The sequence below is a fragment of the Anolis carolinensis genome, chromosome 1 (genome assembly GCF_035594765.1).
Source record: "Anolis carolinensis isolate JA03-04 chromosome 1, rAnoCar3.1.pri, whole genome shotgun sequence".
Classification (NCBI taxonomy): domain Eukaryota; kingdom Metazoa; phylum Chordata; class Lepidosauria; order Squamata; family Dactyloidae; genus Anolis; species Anolis carolinensis.
This window is the reverse complement of record NC_085841.1, coordinates 63,864,660-63,885,548: the sequence shown is the minus strand read 5'-3', so window position 1 is coordinate 63,885,548 and position 20,889 is coordinate 63,864,660. Positions and strand designations below refer to the sequence as shown.

The 20,889-nt window shown below is 36.5% G+C and overlaps 1 protein-coding gene across 1 annotated transcript in view; it reads right to left on the bottom strand.

The window, feature by feature from the left end:
* Positions 1–20,889, bottom strand: part of cog2 (component of oligomeric golgi complex 2) — a 35,506-nt gene continuing 14,617 nt past the window's right edge. The window contains exons 4-18 of the mRNA XM_062975724.1: positions 20,574–20,654; positions 19,737–19,843; positions 19,085–19,193; positions 16,155–16,334; positions 15,664–15,788; positions 14,588–14,714; positions 13,758–13,897; positions 8,919–8,980; positions 8,082–8,233; positions 6,504–6,704; positions 5,990–6,062; positions 5,156–5,298; positions 4,338–4,477; positions 2,846–3,026; positions 1–418 (exon numbers count right to left, since the gene is read on the bottom strand). Coding sequence (XP_062831794.1) covers positions 314–418; positions 2,846–3,026; positions 4,338–4,477; positions 5,156–5,298; positions 5,990–6,062; positions 6,504–6,704; positions 8,082–8,233; positions 8,919–8,980; positions 13,758–13,897; positions 14,588–14,714; positions 15,664–15,788; positions 16,155–16,334; positions 19,085–19,193; positions 19,737–19,843; positions 20,574–20,654 — 1,926 coding nt within the window. The 3' untranslated portion in view covers positions 1–313. The remainder of the gene's footprint in view (positions 419–2,845; positions 3,027–4,337; positions 4,478–5,155; positions 5,299–5,989; positions 6,063–6,503; positions 6,705–8,081; positions 8,234–8,918; positions 8,981–13,757; positions 13,898–14,587; positions 14,715–15,663; positions 15,789–16,154; positions 16,335–19,084; positions 19,194–19,736; positions 19,844–20,573; positions 20,655–20,889) is intronic.

The following is a 20,889-nucleotide window of genomic DNA, read 5'->3' as shown; positions in this document are numbered from 1 at the left end:
TCAAGTTTTTCCAGTATATTTTAATCATATTAGTCCTACATGATAAAAATTTACAATAAAAATAAAAAAGAATTTCCACATCTCTGTAGTAGAGTTTTAGAAATATACAAAGGGTCTTCCATATAATGGAAAACTAGAATGATTGATTTCTTCATGTAAGGTTCTCCTTCTGGGTGAAACAAGTTTTTCTGTATCTTCAGACATAGCGCTGCTGAAGCTGCATTAGGAAGCATTTCACTGCTACATATTATTTGGTGCGAGAAAAGTAAGAGTAAACCCTGTTATCTTTGGAAGCCCATCACGCAGCTGGAAATCATGTTGTTTGTTCTGCTGATATCTGGTCCCTGGCGGCTTGAACAAGTTCTGAAAGACCTGAAAAGCTTTTGATGTTGTTCAACTGCAGACCCAACTTCTGCATCTAAAACAAGACATTACAGTGTTTTGTAATTTTTGTAGCCAAAAACAGAATCCCTCAATTGCTTTATAAACAAAACATCTATAAAGCAAGCTCAGTTTTGTCGTATGCTCGCAACTGGTTTCAATGAATTTCACAAACTAGTTTTGGACTTGTATAATCCAATGGCATGTAAAAAATCAGAAATAATTGTTTTTATTAGTGGATTAAACATATTTACTGAGCATGAAATGGTGCTAGATCAGTGGTTCTCAACCTTTGGACCTCCAGATATTTTGGACTTCAGCTCCCACAGTTCCTAACAGCTGTTAAACTGGCTGGGATTTCTGGGAGTTGAAATCAAAAATACTTGGAGGCCCAAAGGTTGGGAAACACTGTGCTGAATGGAAAATACAGAACAACCCAGTACCAGCTGGACTGATTCCTGTGGTTTTACATACTTGCATACAACAAAATATGTCCTTTCTAGGAATTTTCTAGGTCCTTCAAGTGATTTTATGGTAGGCTCCTGCAGAAGTTTACCACATGACACCTCTCTAGGAGTTGTCTACATCTTCCAGGGCAACTCTATGGTAATCCTGACATAAGTAATTCATTTCACTAAGGTTTAGTAAGTTCAAGAGCATATCCCCTGTAGATATGGATGTCATATCATAACTAGTTAAAAACGGCATCTTTTCAAATAAATATGTTAAAGAATTCTACTCCTGAAGCAATTTTAGAAGCACTTAAATCAGTGAATACAACTGTAACATTACAAAATGGATGTTGCATTTTTCCCTAAGGAAGCAGCATGGGCGTCCATTTGGACCTGACCATACTTTCGAAAATCTAAGTGGCTTTGACAGAGTTAATAATATTCACCAGCAGTGGCTGATTGCTGACTAAGATACTTCTTTCAAAATGGAACTAGGGAATTTCTCCCACATCACTATAGCCATTGACTATACCCAAAGCATTCTGATGTTTTTCAGGAGCTGTTTTCTGATTCCTCCTAACTTTGGAAATTGGGAAAGAAGGGACTTTTATGGTGCTGTACAGTACTGTTTTCAGTCTGTTTCAATGTGGGATTTTAATTGGCTTAAATGTTGTTGTTATTTAATACTGTTTCAATTTTAATCTTAATTTACCATATTTTTTTATTTTATCTGTTTTATTGTATTCTCTGCCTTTTTGTAAACTGGACATCAATAATTGAGATAATAGACGGGACATCTATTGGGTCCTGTGGCCAACATATAAGAATGAGTCCTAGTCTGAGGCAGGAATGAATTTAACATGGGAAAATGAGAAAACTGAGCATATTCCCACCTCTAGGTGTTTCTGGTGCCAGTCTGATGACTCTTTAAGACTTCCCTGGCCTTTTAGGGCTTCAACGTTTAAAAACAGATTGATTTTACTCGTTCTACGTGTCTGAGTATTTTACATGCTGTTGGTTCTAATAATTTCATATTTATTTTGATTGCTGTTGTGATTATTACCCATTCAGATTTTTTGTGATTATTACCCATTCAGAATTTGTCCAGTAAATGAACAGGATCATAATTCCTGAAATATCTAAATAGCTATGAATTAACTCAAAATTTTAATCATGACACTGTAAAAACAAGAATTGTTATCTAAGTGTTGGCATTACTTTAAAAAAACCCAAATGTTCCATGTCAGCCTCCAAATGCTATACCAATAATGGTTAAAGATATCTGAGTATCTTCCAGCTTTATATACAGCTTTGTATACACAGAGCACAACAACATTAATCTATGCCTCTATTTGATATTTAGCAGAATCCAATTCAAAATGATGACCTTAGCCAGAAAGCTTTTATGGAATTAATTACACACGAACATTTTGGCATTTTTCACAGATTAAACAAAACAAACAATTTCATTTGCCTAAGGAATTCATTTTAGATCACCTCAAAAAACAGAGTTTAACATTTATGAGTTACTATAGAAAAATATTAAATCTTCCTGTATGCTTGATTTTCTAGACTTAAAATTCTTTCTTATATAACTGCTGTTGGAAGAAGGAGCAAATGTTAATGCTGGATGTGTCACTTCTGATTAAGTAATATATGTATTTATTTAAGGAAATTGCATTCATGTGCTTTATGTTTGTCATCAACATTTTAATGGTCTAATAAGCTATTTCTTGCCTAAGAAAACCCTAAAAAAATCAATGGGGTCTCCATAAATCAACAGGTGACTTGAAAGCACACATGGAAGCTTCCATCCAAAGCAATAATTGGTCATACAGAGGGATACCATCAGACATCTGCTTGATCGAGGCAAGGCAAACTGTTCCCTAAAGATCAGATCAAGTAATGGAGGGCCAGAGAGAACTACATGCAAATATGATGGACCTTTACTTATTTCATCCAACAAAACTTAGTTCATCCAACAACATTGTTTTTGTTTCCATCCAGATTACCTGAATCCCAAAGTACTCCACATCCAGGGCCAACTGCAGGCGGATTTTATTGTCATCACTCATTCCTCCATTTGGAGACACACTATTAGAAGTCACAGTTTTTCTGGCCTGTTTAAGCCTTTTCAAACTTTCTTCCATCTTCTTCACAGAATTCAGAATATCTGATATTGTCTCAAAGTACCTGAATGTAGACGTTAATAAACTGATTAGAACATGGGCCTTCTGCAGACAAAATAATTAACTGCAGAGAAAAAAATACTCTGCTTTAATATGAAAGATATCTAAATGAATGCAACAATACACTTCTCTCTCCCGTTAAGTTCAATGGGAAATAAAGGGGCTAGCTAGAGATTATTAAACTGCTATACAGTAGAGTCTTGTTTATCCAACCTTCGCTTATCCAATGTTCTGTATTACCCAATGCAGTCTTCCCTTTTGTAGTCAATGTTTTTATAGTTGATGTTTTCAATACATTGCAATGTTTTGGTGCTAAATTTGTAAATACAGTAATTACTACATAATGTTACCGTGTATTGAACTTTGCTCAATAAAAGACTCAAATAATGCTGGAGCAGATTGACACCAGCTTTCAATAATATCTGTTACAAAACTGCAATTCTACAGATGAGACCACAAATCCACAGTGAAAAAATCCCCAGCAATTTATTGAGGCCCAGATGTATGTTTCACCTTGTTAATTTACTTTTGAACATTAGGGATGGAATCTACATAAATTTGTTTCTGCACATGATCAATATACATTTCCTTGATATCAGCAGTACTGATTTTAGTAAATATTGCAACTAGATTAAAAATATACTGAAAATACATTGGTGTTAGGATGTGTGTTTCCCTTAAGGCAGCATGATTCCCTGACTTCCAATCCCCAGCACAGAATAACAAAATCAAGTTCTTTGAAAATAACACATACTGGAAAACAGGAGCAGGAAAGCACTTCCACTTTGTTTCAACATTACAAAACTCTACTTGAAAGATGTGAAACAGCTAAAGTCAGTTAATGACAGGGAAAGCTGACTTACAACTATTCACATCATTGATACATATTGTCTACCATGCTGAGTCCCAGGGATGAGGAAAATATAGGATACAAATAAATTAATGATTTTATCAATAAATGATTGACAGTGGCTAGTCAAGATTTTGGGCAGTCAATATCTGGATTCTACATATAAGAGTGAACCCGGAACCTTTTGTAAGCAAGGTGCCAGTTTCAATACTGAGATATGGTAACCACAAGTCAAACTTTACTTCTTCACCTCTTAGGAGCCAAAGGAAACTCATCATATAGAATCATAGAATTGGAAGAGACTTCATGGGCCATCCCAACCTCTGCCAAGAAGCCGGAAAATCGCATTCAAAGCACGTATTATCTCTAATCCAATGCTGAATGATGTAAAAACCCTCAAGTAAATGTTGAGTCAGTTTTTAATGTTGAGTTTGTACTGTAACCTTGCATCAAGGTTTTACTTACTTCTGTGTACTTCCACTGAGGGCTCCTTCAAGCCACTGGTCAATTATAGCTGGCTTTAAAGTATCTCTGTACTCATTCTTCAGCTGATAGAAAGGTTTAAGGGCACTGTCAACATAAGGCAATGCCTTGGTTGGCACCTCCTGGTTAAGAGGTGAGAAAAGAAAGGGTGTTATTTTAGTAAACTCAAGGCATGCAAGCTGAATGCAGCCCCCCAAATGCTGGACTAGAACTTCTGTATTTTTCATCATTAGATATCATGACTAGAGCTGATGGTTGTTGGGATGCATTAACATCCGGAAGAGTTCAGCTTGTTCTGTTTAGTCAGGATAGTGAAGTGTGAATTTAAATAAAAGGCTTTGGATAGGATGTCTGACATCAAAATGTCCTTTAACCTTCATCCAGTCTCAGAGTCGCAATTCCCATTATCCCCAGTCCGCATGGCAGATAACCGTTATGAGAATCACTAAGATCTGGGTACCCAAACGGGTAAAAACTACAGAGCACCAGCCACTATGTTTTAAAAAAACTTGATCCTCTGTATCCACGGATTCTCTATCCATTGAGAAAATCATAGAATCATAGAATCATAGAATAGTAGAGTTGGAAGAGACCACATGGGCCATCTAGTCCAACCCCCTGCTAAGAAGCAGGAAATCGCATTCAAAGCACCTAAACAAATACATAACAGGTGAAAGAAAAATGGAGAGCTTGTTCTATCCTACTAAAAGGTAAGGAACGAACAGATAATGAAGCTACCATATTCCATTAGATGACAGTTCATACAGATTATACCATTTATAAAATAAAAAGCACACTACCTTATTGGTTCTTCTATAAAGTCTTGGGATTTCTAGGGCACTTTTCAGGCAACTGAAGCAAGAATCACTTAAATCTTGAATTATGTTTTTATTTAAAGTTGGCCAGCAACCCAATAAAGAATCATTTGAATCTTCCAATGCTCCTGTAATTTAGGGTGGGGGGGGGGGGGGGAGAGGTGGTAAAATCTGAGTTTGCCAGATATGCATATATTTTTCAACCTTGTCATTATAGAACATATCAGAAAAAATAAGGGGGAGGAAGATTGCTTACTATGCTATACTATAGTTATTTGTTATGTTCTTGTATGGCAACATTACCTACTTACATACAGAAATACTTTGTGCAATCTTAAAATACTATCTGATTTCCTAACAGGTCAGTCACTCAGAAGTGTCCAGTGGTATCATGGCACTTTCTACTTTTCCCCCTTTTCATTTATGAAATTAACCAGAGTATGATGCTTGCTCTGGCATTTTTGTTCTTCGTTAAAACCATTGCCACAAAGAGATACACAAACTCTGACAGTGAGAACAAAATGTAAGTAAAATACTATATCATAAATTGTTCCTGAAAAAAAAGCTGGAGGAGGGTAGTGCTCTTCTACAAAGAGGAAGAGCAAGCTCGTGAATATCTCCAGTTTCCTAACCATTGCATGTTAAAGACCAGAAACAGGTACACAAGTGAAATACAGCACAATTCGGAAAGGATGCAAACATGATACACCAAATGCTGATTATTTTCTTGAATCTAGATTGCTTGATCATGTTTACTGGAAATTGAACTGACTCTGAATATACATATATATGTCTCTGTGTGTGTCACCTACATTTTACCTGAGATGCAGGCTATGTCTTTGAAGCCAACGGATTCAAATTTTGGTTTGATAATTTCCAACAGTTCAGGCAGCTGTTTGAAAGAATGGGAAAATTAAGGGTACATTTAAATCCATTATCTTATGATTTTCACATCCAAAATACTAAAGATACTTTTTGTGTATGGAATATAATTGTATTCTTCCTGCCCCAAGAACCCATATAGAGAAAACAACTTCACATACAGTGCTCCAGGCAAAACATCAAGAAAACATGTATCAACTTTATTCAAAACAGTGCATTTGCTCCTTGAAGCATGTAATTAATCTTAAAGAGAAGAGATCAAAAAGTCCAATTCAAAATAGCACACTAATGGTCTGTGTTTCAGATAGGAATACAAACTATTAAATCTCACTGAGGTTGACAAAGTTTTAAATTTCAAAAGTTCCTGACTAAGACCAGGGTCAAAGATTGCATCATAGGCTTAAGAGACTTGGGGCCCAATTTGACAGACAAATACATGAAATGTACAAACCCAGTCCTGAAGGTGATCCAAATCTGCAGCAACAAGAACAAGTTGAGTGGTGGATATGGAAGGCAATGGCTGGGTATCTGGAGCAGATCCAATTCCTTGGTCCTCAACTGAGCCTAAGTTCAATGGAGAATCCTTGTTGCTGCCTGCCAATGTTTTCCTATGATCCTTTGTACTTTCATTAGAGATGGGTCTGAGTAATAGCTGTTCCATCAAAACAACATTAAAATAGTGACAAAGAGAAAAACATCTAGATATCTCTCTCAGTCTGCTAAATAAAGTGAAACATATGTAGTTATAGATAAAAAGGAATCTCTGAAGTACCTTTGAGATTAACTTAGAAAAATAAATTTACTTCATCATATATGAGGGAAGAACCTAAGAATGTAAGCTACGAATTATATAAATGATATTCATTAATAAAAATAGAAATGCAAAAATGCTATAATATCTCTGTATACTGGATCCAGACTAACACAGCAATGTCTTTGGATTCTGGCACTTGGTAGTCATTGGTAAAGGATCCTTGTTTTGATTGGATATCATAAACAAGGGAACTGTCAGTACTTGTATTGATTGTTATACAGAGAATGAAATGGGCCAAGAAAGAGTAAACAAATTAGACTGCCTTTTGTAGCCTGCAAGATATGAAAAACCTTTTCCTCCTAGCGGTGCTATTCCAGATAGAGATGTTTCAGCTCCAAATATGTTGAAAGATGGTCCATGATGGTAAGAGAGAAAATATTTACTAGGCTATGCTTAAATAGAAATATGTCCCATTATGAGCATAATGAATGAACATTAGGCATTATGGATGTAACAATTGCTATTAAGATTTAACAAAGCTCAAGGAATTAACACTTGAATGTCTGCATGTTTACACAAGTCTGTTTAGAGGTGCATAATGCCTCAACAGATGAAACTGCATTCCTTGAGTGGCAACGTTAAGTGGTTATGGATATGATACAAGGAACTCCATTTAAGATCATGACATTCCCCTACACAGTAACTAAAAAGCCCATTGACAAGATGCAGGGATAAAGGTTCAGTCCTTATGAAACTGTAATATCACACTGGCCATATGATGTAATGTACTGAATGTGTGATATGATGCAATCTGTGATGCAAGCTTAATGTTCAGACATCAACATGTGTTTTTCTCCCTCAGGGGATATATTTATGAATGCTTATAACAGATTGACCAAAGAGCCTGCTCATTGTTCTGTGTAAATATGCTGTTATCCCAACACCTAAGAAAGCTTAAATTATATGTTGATGTTTACTCTGTCTATCTGGTTTTAACCATTATTATTAATTGAGCACTCGGGTGGCTAGAAGCTGATAATAGGGCCACAGAAAAAAGCTAGATTTTGTTTATTGGCAAGAATCCTCAATTCCCTCAATCTAAAAAGGTAGGGATGGGAGATCATGCCTGCTTCAAGTGGCTCAATTGAATAAACTTATAATTAAACAATTAATCATTTATCTGGTCATTCCAGGCAAATTTTCTAACATACCATTATAAGAGTATGAGAAAAGCAGAACTATACTACAATGAGGGGAGGCTGTAGTTTTCCTTACTTCGTTAACAAAAACTGAATAGCGTGCTACAATTTGCAGTGAAAGCTTCCAGAGGCGATGGACTAGCAATGGCAGAAATATTTGAGCTGACCAACACTTCTGTAGACTTTCCCACACCATATGCGCAGCCAAGAGATGATACGGACTGCCATCTAAAACAAAACATTTAAGGATAATTATATTAGTAGTCCCAATCCAAATTTCTAACAGAAATACAGATTTCTATATGTCACATGCTGTTTCCAAGATTGACCTGATATTAGATAATATGTGTAACCAACATGTTTTCCTTTATTTTCTTCTTTCCAGTCCATCACTTATAGCATATTTATAACCTCTACATTTCAACAAAACTGACTGCAAATTTCAATCCTGACAACAAGCAATTAGCAACACTTTCTATGCAGCCTTATATGAGCAGATTAGAAACAGACACAGTAGATGGAAAGACAATGGTCTCTTAACTCATGTTCCATTAACAGAAACACTATTCCAACATCAAGGTTTATGCCCAAAAGGCACTGTAAGTCTTCTGCACTTTCACCATTTGTTCCACATGAATTCATCAATATTATCCAACCTCTGCCTGGTACAGCAGCCAAACTTTCTCTCACAGTTTTATTTCACTAATGGAAAAGAGAAAAAATCCTCTTGCATTGCTTTTTGTAGGTTGTCCAAGCAAAAGCACTGCTTTCATTCTTATGGCATAAGTGAAGTAAGCAAGATGCCACTACTATAAAAATGATAGAGATAATTATGAAGACCTTTACCATTATTCTAATAAACACGAATACTTGTCATTCTTTGTCTAAATAAAAATACAGAGAACAGCTTTACCTGGAGCCTCTTTTAATTCTTCAGAAAGAGCAGATTCTAAGGCCTCTGCAATTTCTCTAAATCTGTAAACAGATTGACATTATGTAAGGCTTCAGTAAAAGTATCAATGAAATTTATATTTTGCAGCTTAACCCTCAGAGCTCTGGATAAAATTACCTTTAATACATCTCAAATTGAAATAATATGAAGAGACCTTTTTGATGACTGTAACCCTGCGGTAAATCATCATCCTCTGAGAGGAAAGTCACCACTGTGTTCCCAAAGATGAACTGAGAAATATATTAACACCTTTTTATCCTCCCAAGTGTTTTAATTTTTAATGCCTTTACCTTAGCTGTATCACTGACCCTTTCTCACCAGAGTGTTTTTTTCTTCTGATTACACTGCAGTACAGGCAGTCCCAAGTTACAAACATAATTGCTTCTGTAGATTTGTTCTTAAATTAAATTTGCTTTTAAGCCGGAACAGGCAATTTTTAAAGTGTAATTCCAGACAACATAAGCTATATATTATAGCTTTGGACAGCATAGGGAAAGGTTAATACCCTGTGTTGTTTGTTTTGCTGTCTGTGCCCCTGTTCAGAAGATTTCGCCTCACTTTCTGTCTCTGTGATAATTGAATTTTGAAAAAAATGGTTTGTTGTAGAAACAAGGATTGGTGAGAAAGCTTCTGGGGAGAGCCCTTTTCCCCATGATAACTCTTTCAGGAGTGAATTTCCCTTCCTAGGGGTAAATTTCTCTCACTTCCTGTTGTCTCACCCCTGTTCTTAACTATGAGTCATTTGTAAGTCAGATATTTGTAACTCGGGCACTGCCTGTACTTCATTCTGTTTTGCCTTTTTTGTTTTGATCTGATTCATTTTGAAATTTTATTTTTAACAGTCCAAGGAATGTTAGATATTGGGTGGTACATGAATACTACGAATAAATAAAAAAGGTTTCTGCCATACAGCGGGCCCAGTATCTTTTTAAACAGAGATCAGGGCAGAGAGAAATGGAAAAAGGAGAGGATACGAGTCACTCATTGCTGAACAAATCTGTCACTTGCAGGGATGCCTCAAAGAAACATCAGCAAAAGCAACTTTCTGAGAGCTCCCAAGGAAACTGGCATGTTTCTATTATTATGAGGCCCATGTTCATACATTTAGTGCATCTTAGTTGCACACCTTGTTTGTTCATATTATTTTTTGCTGCTCAGATTATAAAGGGGGTTGGTAGACTGCAAAGCTTGAGGAATACAATTTAGCCTCAGTTGACACCTTTATGACCCATTGCAGAGTTTAAGATCATCTGGGGAAGCCCTGCTCTCACAGGCACATTTGGTGAGGATGAGAGACAGGGTCTTCTCAGTGGTGGCCCCTCAGCTATGGAACTCCCTCCCCAGGGATATTAGATCAGACCCTTCCCTCTTGAGCTTCTGTAAAAGAGTAAAAATGTGGTTCTGTGACCAAGCCTTTGGTGAATCTGTGCAATAACCAGATATGGACTGACATGTATTGACTATAGGAAGGGCCCGGATCATGCTTGTGGACGATGTGATTAATTGTAATTGTTTAATTTTAAATGTCTCATTGTTTTAACTGTGTTTTATTATTCCGTTTTTAATTGTCCATTTTACATTTGTATTGTTTTTAGGCATCAAATAGCTGCCTATATGTAAAGCCACCTTGAGTCCCTTTCGAGATGGAGAAAGGCGGGATAGAAATATCGTAAATAAATAAAGTTAACGCTGAAGTGAAAATACATAATGGTAGAATATTACACCAAAAAGGGAAAGGACTAATTTGAGGAATTGCATTTTAAATCGTTTCTTTGCCTGAAGAAATAAGCTGTCATTCACACTGAAGAGAATGCAGAGATGCTGCTGAGTTCTTAGATTTGCTTTAGATGACCCATGGCTGGGACCTATGACGGTGGCACCCACCAGTTTCAACGTGTTTGCTAATGTACTTTGGCACCAGGTTCTGCAAATAGTTCTAGGGGAAGGAAATCAATAGTTCTTTCTGATGCCTTGAACTTTTTGTTTAAAAAAAGATAAACTTAGCAACTGCAATGTTAACAGAAACGTTCTTTGTTGGGAATTGTGGATACAAAAATGGATAGTAAATATGGCATACTGTTTCAACACAATATTTTACAGCAGTAAAATATTGTTTGCTCAAACTTAGTAATGGATTGAAACACAGATGATGGAAGGTTGTTAGGATTGCTGAGGCAGCCCAGACTGTTTTTCAGATACATAGATATGTCACCAGGTAAATCAGAAAAAAAAATAGTGTGTTGCAAGCCAAGCCAGATGGCTGCCTACTTTAGGGGGGAAAGGTGAGTGTGTGTGTTATCTTATTTAAAGCACAGGCCCAACATGGAACTTTTCAGCATAATTTCTGTTACATGTTGTCAGTTGCTCCCTGGTGGAATATACATGTAATCTAGGTTTCTTCCTGCAATGTATTTTCTGACTGGAATAATATAATCCTGTCTCTAGAACAGTGTTTCTCAAACTCTGCTCTTCCAGGTGTTTCGGACTTCAGCTTCCAGAAATCCCAGTTGTTAGGAACTGTGGGAGCTGAAGTCCAAAACACCTGGAGGAGCAGAGTTTGAGAAACTCTGCTCTAGAAGTATATTCTTTACTGTTGGGATTTTACTGGCATTGTTCATGACCATCAAGAGTACTTACAAGTAATTGCTGAAGAGGATATTATATTAATAAATGTTGCCTGTGTGAAATTATATTTTAATGATCTAGGTCACTGACTCTTAAATTGTGGGTCCTGACTCCAAATGGGGTCCCTTTAGCTCAATGTTGGGGTCATGGAAAATTTGACAACAGTAAAGGGGTTCTGAACACCACTTAAAGACATTTATATGAATCCACAGTGCAGTTTACAGAGAACTCCATAAAAAGGCAAATCAGCCTGTTTAACAAGCCTTGCAAATTCTGATTTATTATATAAAATAGGAATACAAATCAAACATATCTTGATAAATATAAAAATTTCTCAGGCAGAAAGGAGCAGTTAAGAAGCCCTGCTCCACAATATTGCAAAATTTAGCATCAGTTTGTAATTATTTGGTATTTTATTCCGTTTAAAAACAGAGAATTATAAGAACAAGCTAGTTGTGCAATGATGCAACACAGCCGATTTTTGCTTAAAAGATTTATGTTGCTGATAAAAAACATATTTTATATGTTTCATCATCTGAACACTGTAATTATATAGAGCTTACACTGTTTCACTCAATATGGCATTTCTAATTCTGACCTATCTTTATAAGAACCTTATTTGATCTGAAAACTACATTCACCTGAAGGATTACTTTTACTAAATAAATTAAATACTGAATAGACTGAATACTCTGAGGTTGGTGGTATGAATGTATACTTCACAGTTTTATTCATAGTGACCACAAATATTTTGTACTAAAAATACTTCTTTTCCCTGAAGGTTCGATGAACAAGAAAAATAGTCTTAGTAAAACTAAAGTGCTTATTGTCCTGGGCATTTGAAATATGCAACAAAAAGGACTGGATGGGAGAGATCTTGGAAAGCGATGTGGGACAATTTGAGTTCAATAATGGAAGGTTGGCAGGATGTAAATGTATAATTAAATGAGGACTGGGGAAAAAACCCTAAGTAAAGTGCATTACTTGTCACATTAAAAAATAAAACTAGGGTTGTACCAGTTTGCAACTTTCCCAAAGCATATATTGCAGGAATAAAATGACGTTACTGTTAAATTATTAAAAGGAAGAAGGAAGGGGGAGTGGCACTGCATCCAAAGAAGTGGGTTCATAGCCATGAAATCTCATGTAAAAATAAAACAAGCTGCCAAATTTTACTCCTCCTTTTTATGATTGCAAGAGACTAACACAGCTAATTATTTGGAAACTATTAAATTATTAAGCAATCAATTATGAGAAACAATTTCTGTTCAATTATCATAGAAAAAAACAGGCAAAATAGAAAATGGAGCAGAAAAAATATATATACAGGCAGTCCCCAAGTCACGAGTAAGATTTTATAGGTTTGTTCTTAAGTTGAATTTGTTTGTAATTTGGAACAGCTCCTTTTTAAAGTGTAACTCCAGCCTGTCTGTCTGTCTGTCTGTCTATCTATCTATCTATCTATCTATCTATCTATCTATCTATCTATCTATCTATCTATGCAAGCTTTGGATAACATAGGGAAGGGTGAACACCCCGTGGTGTTTATTTTGCTGTCTGTACCTCTGTTCAGGAGATTTCCCATCACTTTCTATCCCTGTAATAATAGGATTTTGAAAAGAAAAAAAAAGGTTTGTTGTGGGAAAAAAGGATTGGTGAGAAAGCTCCAGTGGAGATACATTTTCCTTATAAAAACTCTTCCAGAAGTGATTTTCCCTTCCTAGGTGTAGATTTCCCTCCCATTCTGTTGTCTCAGCCCCATTTGTAACTATGAGTCATTTGTAAATCAGATATTTGTAACTTGGGGACTGCCTGTAAAAGATATGAGATTGACCAACTGAGACCATAAAATCCAAGCCCATTCCCCTAAATCTGAAAACCTCAGCCTGGTTTTCTGATGGTCCAAATTTAGGGTAAACTACCTGAATGGGATGCAGATACGGGGTATGTATGTATATGTATGTATGTATGTGTATGTATGTGTGTGTGTGTGTGTGTGTGTGTGTGTATCTGTCATGCTTTTCATTTCTATTTTTAGCAAGTAGTGAGAAAAATGTATTTTCCAAAACAATTAAATTAACTAAAAAATTAAAATTAACTCACACCTCACAAGTGTTCCAATTGTCATAAAATATGTACTTTATGCCCCATTAAAATAAAGCTCAAAATACCAACCTTATTTGGAAATAAACAGGCAAGTTCCACTTATCATTAAAACTCTGGTATGATGGATGCAACCTCAATCTTTTCACGCTGGCTTGTGAACCACACTGTCGTTCAAATTTTCGTACAAAATCCATGCTTATAGTGTATTTCTGAAAATTAAGTTCCGTGAGAAATCTCATTAAGAGAAGAATACTGGCACAGCACGGTGCTATTTACCTAGTATTTTCCTATTCAATCATGAGAGCCAGTATCATTCAGCTCATTGTTTATAGAGATAAACCAAAAATATTATTTCCAGTGTTAATCCTTTTTACTATAAACTCCAGGAAGTATAAATATGTTGGCTTACAAAGACAACTGAAACTGAGTCCCTTCGAGGAGAGAGGGCAGGGTATAAATAAAGTTTTATTACTACTACTACTACTACTACTATTTATTAACTGAGTGATAACAACAGACCTGCATGTGCCTCTATTTCCACTATTAGTCTAACTTACTCAACTACTTTTTTCTTCAGGGTATCTTTTTAATGTTTATCTCTTAGTAAATTTTACAGAATCCTTCATGTAGTCATAATGAAGATTTTCTATTTACTAGATGGCAAAAACCCTGGTTTTGAGGCAGACCAAATGATGCTTATTCAGGATCACCTACATGTTACTAAATATGTGTACTTTTATCTTATTTGCACTCTCCGTTGACATTGAAAACTATGACAAGGTTGCCAGTGGCTAAAGTTGAGAATATGATATTAAACCTTCTTTCCCCAATATATCTTTTAATGTAAGGAACTGTCTCCATTGCTTTAGAATACCAAAGATGTTATTAATCAAAATTACCTCATGAAAGGCATCTGGGTTTCCAGGATTAAACAAGGATGGCAATTTAACTTCTAAGCCACGAACAAACTCTGGCCACACAGAATTTACCAAAAAATCATATCCAGGAACAGTATTCCCCTTTTCACTACAAGATGAAGTGGAGATTTTTCTTAGAAATACTTTGAACAAAGAGATCAAAATCAGAAATAGTTACATTAAAATGCCTTGTATTTGTTAGTTTAGAAACCTAGGGTCAGGGAAGAAAAAAGAAATCCTTCATAGTACAAGTTTACCAGGTAAGAAACCCATCTACTAGTATAATATGAAAGATCAACATTGAGGGATTAAGAGAATTGAAATGTTAGCAAAACATAAAGCCAGCTGAAGAGCACCACAATTCCTCGCTAACTAGAAAAGCATTTCTGTAATCTCTAGAGCTACATCCTAAATGCTAATAATTGCAGTAGGCTATAGCATTAATAAACCAGTTGAGAGCAGTTAATTAAATTTAGTTGGCCTAAATTTAAATTTTTATTGCAATATGCATTAAGCACATATTTAAGAAGACAGTAATATAAAATAAAGTGTGCATTAATCAGACATACAGTGCAATGAGACATATTTATACTGTGATCTCTTATTAAAATTCTTTTTTTTAGATAAATTAGGAAATGATAGTTTCTTACAGCTAGCATTTAGAGTCTGTTTTTGCGGATTTAGTTCTCCACTAAAATAACCAGGACTTTCTCTATGCTTGTTCTAAAACCACGAACACAAGTGCTTGGAATCAGCATGAATCCTATCAGAGTTATTTTTAATGGAGTAATAAACAGCTTCAGATTTTATATTCCTTAGTTAAAAGATTTGGGGCTGATTTTTTTCTTTGTACCAATTAAAGCAAGCAAGAATATCAACAGAATTTTTCAAACCAAGATGCAGCACAAACACGGCATCTGGGTTCCAATGGAGTGAGAAATGTTTAGACTAATTTTATTTATTCTTCTTCTTTGAAGATAAACAGAAACATTCCCAACAGTTTATAGCATATCCCTAGAACTGTTCACAACATTTAATTGGGGGGAGGGTTGTGTTACCTTGGAATACTTCCCCCTGTGACTTCACGCAAGAGACGGCAATGGAGAGGAACAAACTCCAGCAATCTATTGTACATGGTCTGAAGACCATTAGGATGAGACTGAACATACTGTTCTACAATCACCTGTGAAAAGGAATTTGAACATCAGGCAAGAACAGAACTGAAATGCAAAATAATAATAAAAAACCCACCTTGCATCTACAACCTATTCAATAATTACTGTATTATTCATACATCTCAAAATACTGGCTTTAGAGCAGATATATAATGATTGTAAGTGAAATATGTGCAATAAAAACTCTTCAAAGATTATTAAGCATTAATGCAGAGGCCTTTAGCACTCATTCCTTTAGATCTAGTGGTAAATATCAACTGACTTCATTTCCATTCTATTTTAATTTTCATGTGATAGTTATTTCTGAGGAGTCAGAAAAAGCAACACAGAGCATAATGTACTTTCTCAAATTAGTTACAACCAGCTTCACTTACCTCATCTACATAAGGTTTCACAAGTACTTCACCAACTAATGCTTCAGCATCCCGTGTTTTGTCTATCGTTGCATAGGTCCGCAAACAGTGACGTATGATATCAATGTTAGAAGTCTGAAGACCTTCTAAAAGCAGCCCTTCCAAGGATTGCTGCAACATTGCCGTTATTCCAACTATACGCTATAGATTTAAAAAAATAAAGATTTTTTAAGTTGTACTACAGTCATGAAGGCCCACTAATTTTGTTATGTAAGAGCTGCATTCCACCGTTCATTTTGAACGGTTTATTTATTTATTTACTTACAACATTTTTACCCCGTCTTTCTCACCTGAGGGGACTCAAGGCGGCTTACAACACCCGGCAAGATTCAATGCCAAACAATCAATAAAATTAACAACACATTTAAAACCATTAACAGTAATCAGTAAAAATACATTATACAAGCATTAAAAAGCATTAAAAACATATAAATTACTTATATGTTAAATTCTTCCAAGAACCTTGTACATAGACCTTAATTCAGACCATGTCAATATTTGCTTACACATTAAATGCTTGTGCACAAAGCCATGTCTTAACGTTCTTCCTGAAGCCCAAAAGAGTTGGGGCCTGCCGGATGTTACTGGGGAGGGCGTTCCACAGCCGAGGAGCCACCACTGAGAAGGCCCTGTCCTTCATTCCCACCAGCCATGCCTGAGAGGCAGGTGGGACCGAGAGCAGGGCCTCTCCCGACGATCTTAGCATTCTTGATGGTTCATAGGAGGAGATACGTTCAGACAGGTAGGTTGGACCAGAACCATTTAGGGCTTTGTAGGTCAAAACCAGCACTTTGAATTGGGCTCGGTAGCATAGTCAGTGGAGCTGGCTTAGCAGGGGGGTAGTACACTCCCTGTATGCTGCTCCGGTTATTAATCTGGCTGCCGCCCGTTGTACTAATTGCAGCTTCTGGGCCGTCTTCAAAGGCAGCCCCATGTAGAGCGTGTTGCAGTAATCCAAACAGGATGTAACCAGAGCATGGACCACCATGGCCAAGTCAGACCTCCCAAGGAATGGGCACAGCTGGCGCACAAGTCTTTGTTGTGCAAATACTCCCCTGGCCACCACTGAAACCTGGCGCTCCAGGCTCAGCGATGAGTCCAGGAGAAACACCCGGACTGCGAACCTGTGTCTTCAGGGGGAGTTTGACGCCATCCAACACAGGCTGTAACTCTATTCCCTGTTCAGCCTTACGATTGACCAGGAGGACCTCCGTCTTGTCTGGATTCAATTTCAATTTGTTCACCCATATCCAGTCTGACACAGCGGCCAGAACCTGGACAGCCTCCTTAGTGACAGGTGGGAAGGAGTGACAGAGCTGGACATCATCTGTATACAGATGACCCCGAAACTCTGGATGATCTCCCCCAGCGGCTTCATGAAGATGTTAAACAGCATGGGGGACAGTACTGAATCTTGCGGGACCCCACAAGTCAATGATTGTGGAGCCGAGCAGGTGTCTTTCCCTAGGCCAAATTAATTTAGGCCTCCCTTTCCCGTATCTCCCCCCTCCCCTCTATTACTTCTATGGGGACTCCTCGGCTGCCTAGCAGCCACCCCCCTCAACATGGTCCATCATGAGACTAGCACTAGCCTTTACATATGGGCAGAGATCCTGTGTTATACTCCAACCTCCTTTAAAGATGGTTCTTTCCTTCTCCCCCTCCCCCACCTTAGGAGTTACCCTGATGTTATATCTGAGATAGTTCTGAGGCTCACTCCCTTTTTGCCTTATAGATCTTAAAGTGCAAGTGCAATGTGCTACAGGTGGGGGTACAATTGACTTGGCTGTCAATTGTACCCTCAATAAAATGGATTATTTGTCAAAGTCTGGGTTGGAAAATAACAGTAAATAAGAGTGTTAAAATAGTAAAAGCAACACAAATTTAGAGATGATAGTAATTGCTCCTAGATTGCTGTGCCTGCAACAGCATGTTTGACTTGGGAAGGATATAAACAAAGTGAAAAAGGTTCAGAAGAGTCCAGTGATGACTCTCAGCATTATTGAGAACAAACTCAGTTTTATTTATCTCTCACTGTGAAGCTTCTCCTGCCTCTTGGCCCCTTTCTTGCCAGCACCATGGAGTAGTGGGGGATCAGCTGCAATGGGCTTCCACATCCTCCTGCCAAGAGGAGGGTGCAGGGCTGTAAGAGAGGACCCAAGGGGGATGCACCCGGCCCGTGGTCCTTAGTTTGCCCATGCCTGGTCTAAATACGTGGGTTTGAACTAGAGTAGATCCACTGAGTTAATGGATTTTACATAAATAATGACAACAACTTCTCATCAATTAAAGTGGATTACTCTCAAGTAGGGCTAACAATGTCGTTAAGGCTAAAACAATAAAGGTATAGAGACAGGACGAATTACCATCTTAGAGCAAAGCAAAGCAAACCAAGGAAATGAACCAAGGCTTATATAAAATTTCTAAGAGGCCTAGGTGGGGAACAAAGTATTTCTCCTGATTCTTAAGGTTCAGATATACCGAAGATGATGATTGAACAAGTAATTTGGTTCCTTCTTCCCAGTTTATAATCTTCTAACTAACATAGCTATGCAGTAGCTGCAATTTGTGTACTACTTTGAAGGTAGAAACATAAAACTATATTTTAGTAGTCTAAGTAGGAAGATACTAAGGTTTCAGTAATGTATCACCCAAAACTGATAGAAAACATTTCTAGGAACAGAAAGTATTCTTAATGCCATACTGGATCAAAAAGGATCTCCAAACTGCAATTTGTTCCAGAATTGTTTACTATTTATTTAAGAGAACATTCAGCTGGTACCATAAAACCATGTTTAAATACATTAATTCACTGTAAGATCCACATAAAAACAAACAATATTATTATTGCGACTTTACACAATAAAAATAAAACAAGGCAACATACTTACTGGTTTAAGCTTGTCTAAAAGTGGCATTCCTTTGCTCTGTACCGCATGAAATTGTAATTGATTGAATTCTGTAGCAACTCTCTCTAAAACCTGTCCAGTCAGAAGGGGACTTGCAGAGGAATTGAAACATGAGGATATAGTTTTAATATACAGTGACACCTGCCAATCTGAATCTCTCCACAACCTCCCTCTCATTCAAAGCCATTCCCAATATTCTACTTCATGTCCTTTAGCACTTTAACATGACCAGCAAATTCAATCTACAATAAGGCTAAGTTATGAGAAAAGATACATTTTGAGTTTTAATGATTGAAGTCATCATGGCATGGATGAAGTTTGGACCACGCTGTTATTGTTTTCCTTAAAGATGCCCTTCTTTTTTAAAGATGTAAATGAAAGAAATCAAAGACATCAAAAATGTCCTCAAGGACAATATTTTAGTTGCAGAAAGAGCAATCCGGTCCAGTGACCCTCAACACTAGATGCCTAGTCTATAACAATAGGGACAACATGGATTATGCAATATGTTTCTACCTTAACTAGAGCGATTTAATCAATGTTAAAGAAAATAAACATACAAATAAATAAATGGAAAGGCACAACAATAAAAAAATCCCAATTTCAACAGGATTATCACATTCCAATGCCATACCTGCTTACTTCTGATGTTGATGATGACTCTTTCGAATTTTGTGAATGTAGAATTTTCTCAATTTTCTCAACTGATTTAATAACTTGAATAAGTCTCAGGACACACATCTGTTTTTAAAAGCAAATAAAATTTCTAAAATTGAATCCGAACAATTTTTAAGTGCAGATATTTTGGGAAACCATTCAACCCAAGGATGATATATAACTGTGCATAACTCGACCTCATATACAAATCAATGATAGGTTGGGGGACAAAATGAAGAATTTTCATATGACCTATGGGTAAGTTGAGTATTAACTCTTATAAAAAATGGACCCATACTCTACTCTCTTGCCGTTTGACTGTATAGGAATCGAAAAGGCCAGAAGCAATGCCACAGTGTAAAGTCTAGAGAAGGGTCAATGTTTCTTTCAGGTTCTCACAGGAAAGATCACGCTCTTGCCTTTTATCACTCTACTAAGAGAATGCTTTTTTGATAAGAATTACAGTATTCTTATTCAGTATTCTTACAGTACAGTATTATGGATAAGTTGACCTTGGTTTTGAGGTTGATTTTTTTGATTAAATATTTTAGACATACATGAATATATACATGTTAAAAATGTGTTGTATGACGCACTCCCTGAAATATAACAGAGGTTTAAAGCAAGCCTCACTTGAAAAAATATACAAAAAGTAAGAACATAACATTTTTTTGAAGAGCTACCTAACCTTTCAATTTGCTAGGTTGGAAGAATGCACATGGTACCACCACACCTAAAATTATTTATTTTAACAAGATTCCTTTTGTCTCATTGCACAAAAAAATGCAAACAGTAACATGTTTGTCCTTAATACCTTTTTTCTTCTGATATCTTCCTGTTTAGACAAACGATCATCAATTGCATGAATTCCTTCACTGACACATGACTTAAGACTCTGGAAAAGATTGAAAAAGTAAAGTTCTTAACATGAAACAGTTCTCCCCAAGGAGAACAAAATAAAGTCTTTGAGTGTCACTTCAAAAAACAGAATTAGGGTATAAACAATGATATTTAAGTATATTTTTAAGTCAAATATATTGTAGAAGACACATTCTGTACATGCTCAGCTGAAATTCTGTCCTGTATGCAAATAGCTACAGGTTGTGTCATATTAACTGCAAGTCCAACCT